The sequence below is a fragment of the Lathyrus oleraceus genome, chromosome 5, assembly GCF_024323335.1.
Source record: "Lathyrus oleraceus cultivar Zhongwan6 chromosome 5, CAAS_Psat_ZW6_1.0, whole genome shotgun sequence".
In the NCBI taxonomy this organism is placed as follows: domain Eukaryota; kingdom Viridiplantae; phylum Streptophyta; class Magnoliopsida; order Fabales; family Fabaceae; genus Lathyrus; species Lathyrus oleraceus.
Genome location: NC_066583.1, coordinates 643,936,916 through 643,940,660, shown reverse-complemented (window position 1 = coordinate 643,940,660; position 3,745 = coordinate 643,936,916). Strand labels below are relative to the sequence as shown.

The 3,745-nt window shown below is 40.3% G+C and overlaps 1 protein-coding gene across 1 annotated transcript; it reads left to right on the top strand.

The window, feature by feature from the left end:
* Nucleotides 1-329: 329 nt before the first annotated feature.
* LOC127082646 (uncharacterized) lies at nt 330-1,034 on the top strand. Its single transcript, XM_051022877.1, has one exon. The coding sequence runs from the start codon at nt 330-332 to the stop codon at nt 1,032-1,034; it is 705 nt and encodes a 234-aa protein (XP_050878834.1).
* The last annotated feature ends 2,711 nt before the right edge of the window (nt 1,035-3,745 follow it).

Here is a 3,745-nt window from a genome sequence, read left to right as displayed (position 1 = left end):
AATGTGAGACTTAATACTCACTTTTAGAGAAGACTTGTTGTGCTTTGACTTGGGCTGCTCGACGCCTGAGACAATATATGATTTGCCACACTACTTTATTGATATCCAGGATGGATCCGATAAAGTATATATTCGAAAAGCCTGTTGTTACTGGTAGAATTGCCTGGTGGAAAATGTTGTTAACCGAGTACGATATACAATATGTGACCCAGAAAGAAATAAAATGGAGTGTTTTGTGTGACTATCTCGCTCACCTGCCTATCGAAGGTTACTAACCGTTGAGGTTTGACTTTCCAGATGAAGACATCATGTTTATCAGAGACTTCACTATGCCAGGCTTCGAGGTAAGCCCTGAGGAAGGCCCCGAACCAGGATCGCGATGGACGCTCGTGTTCGACGGTGCTTCCAATGTTCGAGGTCATGGTATAGGTGTTGTTATCACTTCTTCAACTGGTTTACACCTTCCCTTTACCGCTAGATTGTGTTTTGACTGCAATAACAACATGGAAGAATATGAAGCATGTATCTACAGTTTAGAGGCGGCAATCGACTTGAGAATCAAGATTCTTGAGGTATTCGATGATTCAGCTCTGGTAATCAGTCAGGTGAAAGGCGATTGGGAGACTCGGGATAGCAAGTTAATACCTTATAAAGAGCATATCAGAAAACTGATACCCTATTTTGATGAAATCTCTTTCCACCGTATTTCTAGGGAAGAAAATAAGTTAGAAGACGCTCTAGCCACGTTGGCATCTATGTTCAAAGTCAAATGGAAGAATGAAGCATCGTCCATCCAGATTGACCACTTAGATGAACCAGCAATCAAGGCTGATCCTGATGATAAGCCTTGGTTCTATGATATAAAAACATTTCTAGAGAAACAACAATATCTCAAGGGTATATCCATTACCGATAAGAAAGCTCTGAGAAGACTCTCTTCCAAGTTCTTCATAAACGGTGATGTACTATACAAGGAGAATTATGATTCCATACTGCTCAGATGCATGATAGACACGAAGCTACTACATTCATAAAGTCCATACATAAGGGTTGCGAGGGTGTAGATGTGAAGCGTCCTGCTATGGCCAAGAAGATCCTTTGGGTTAGGTACTATTGGACGACCATGGAGGTTGATTGCTACAATTTTGTGAAATGATGCCATAAGTGCCAGATATATGGTGACAAGATCTTCGTGTCACCTACCCCGTTGAATGTTCTAACTTCTCCATGGCCCTTTTCTATGTGGGCATCAATATGATTGGGATGATAAAGCCCAAAGCTTCCAATGGACATCGATTCATCCTAGTCGCTATTGATTACTTCACGAAATGGGTTGAAGTTGCTTCATATGCCAACATCACTCGACAAGTGGTTACCCGATTTATCAAGAAAGAGATAATCTACCGCTATGGAATACCTAGCAAGATCATCACTGACAACACCAGTAACCTCAACAACACTATGATGAGGGAGTTGTGCGAAGAGTTTAAGATCGAGCACCATAACTCTTCACCATACCGGCCCAAGATGAATGGCACCGTAGAAGCAGCTAACAAAAATATCAACAGAATCGTCCAGAAGATGGTCAAGACATACAAGGACTGGCATGAGATGTTACCCTTTGCTCTGCACGGCTACAGAACCTCAGTCCGCACATCCACTAGGGTGACTCCATACTCTCTGGTTTATGGAATTGAGGTTGTCCTACCGATTGAAGTCGAGATTCCTTCACTCAGGGTCATCATGGAAGCTGATCTTGATGAAGCTGATTGGGTTCAATCTCGGTATGACCAGCTGAATCTGATTGAAGAGAAACGTTTGACGGTCGTCTATCATGGTCAGCTATACCAAAGATGTCTCAAACAAGCTTTTTATAATAAGGTTCTTCCTCGTGTATACCACGTTGGGGAACTCGTGCTCAAGAGGTATTTTGCTATTCACTCAGACCCACGAGGCAAATGGACTCCCAATTATGAGGGACCTTTCATCGTTAAAAAGGCTTTCTCAGGTGGGTCTCTAATCCTCACAACAATGGATGGGGAAGATTTGCCTTCGCTAGTGAATGCAGACATAGTAAAAAAATATTATGCCTAAAAAGAAATGATGAAAGCCCGCTAGATTAACCTCCGCAAGGTTAATCTAGGCAAAAATGGCTATTTCGATGGACCAAAAAATGATTTGTCCATGCAAAAGTAAGGGAACACATATGAAGCTCGCTAAGCCGAAAACCCGAAAGGGCGACTTAGGCAAAAAGGAGCATCCCGGTGGACGAAAAGAAATGAAAGGTCCAGGAAAAATTTAGGGATAAAGGCATTGGCTATGATTCTTGAGTCCATACACTACAAGCTACACATCAGAGGGTCAAGGACCGATCCAATCACCGTTAGTCGAAGCAAGGTTTTGGGGATACAGGTTATACGGTAGAATGAAGCCAATGTTGTAATCAATGAAGAAAATCATACAAAAATATTTCCCATTGCCATTTCAATTATTTTTTGAATTTTTGGAACACCGTCGGGTGCATTAATGTTAATTGGAGGATCAACTTGAGGAACTGGAGTCAGGGTCTCGACCGCTGGAGGGGTAGGAGGATTGGTAGTACTGGCACGTTGGTTCATTTCTTCTTGCATTTTTGTCATAACCTCTTGGCCTCTTGCGACTGCTTGAATAGTCTCCATCAACTGCTGCATTTGGGACCGCTGTCATACCCCAATTTTGTCCCTACCCCGTTACAATTTTCATTATTTCAATAAAAAAATTGGGTAACCAGTTACCCTAAATAGGGTAACCGATTACCTAGACCGAAAACTGATTTTTTGGCCATTTTGGGACTGTGTAACCGATTACCCTAATCAGGGTAACCGATTACACCTGCGCAGACAGCAGAAATGACTCTGTTTTTTACACAAAGGACCTTTTGGTTCACCCACTTCAACTCCTTTTCTTCTCCTATAAATAGAGCATTATCCTCACTCATTTTTCAATCTTGAAAGCCACAAAACCTATGCCAAAATCACCTTCAAGCTCCCTCTTTTCAACCTAAACCCTAACTCACCCAAACCCTCTTTTCTTCTTTGAACCACCCAACCACCATGTAAAAATACACAATTTCCACACAACAACAACAGTAGCAAACTTCTAACCTTCACTTACATAATCATTCACCATCAACATATGAACATACACCTTCCTTCTTTTCCATTTTCCTACCACAACAACCATAGCCACCCTCTTCCAAGCTTTTTGCTTCATTCTCAAACCCAAACACAACAATAACCTAGTTTTGACACCATACTCTTGGTAATATTTTGGACTCAAACTCCTTAACATTTTTTGGTTTTGTTTTATGTTTGAAAATGAGTTTTTACTCTTGGGTTGTGTTTTGAGAGAGATTTGAGTCAACTTTGAGACAAGTGTTATTTTGTTAGGTTTACACCCTTTTGGGGATTTTTTGCTCTTACTACTTTTTATCCACCATTTTCAATCAAACCTTGTTTCTTGTTATCATTTAATATTTATTGTTGACTTATTTTTCACATTTATTTAGTTGATGAGTTCTATTAGATCATGACCATGGTTGTTTAGAGTTGATTAAATCTTCAATACTTCAAACCTATTAATGGTTGATCAATAGATCATTCATGATACTTTGAGGCATTGATAGATTGCCTCTACTTCAACCATATTTGGGTCATTTGATACATAGATGAAACCATTTCCTAAACCTTATTTCTTATTATCATTT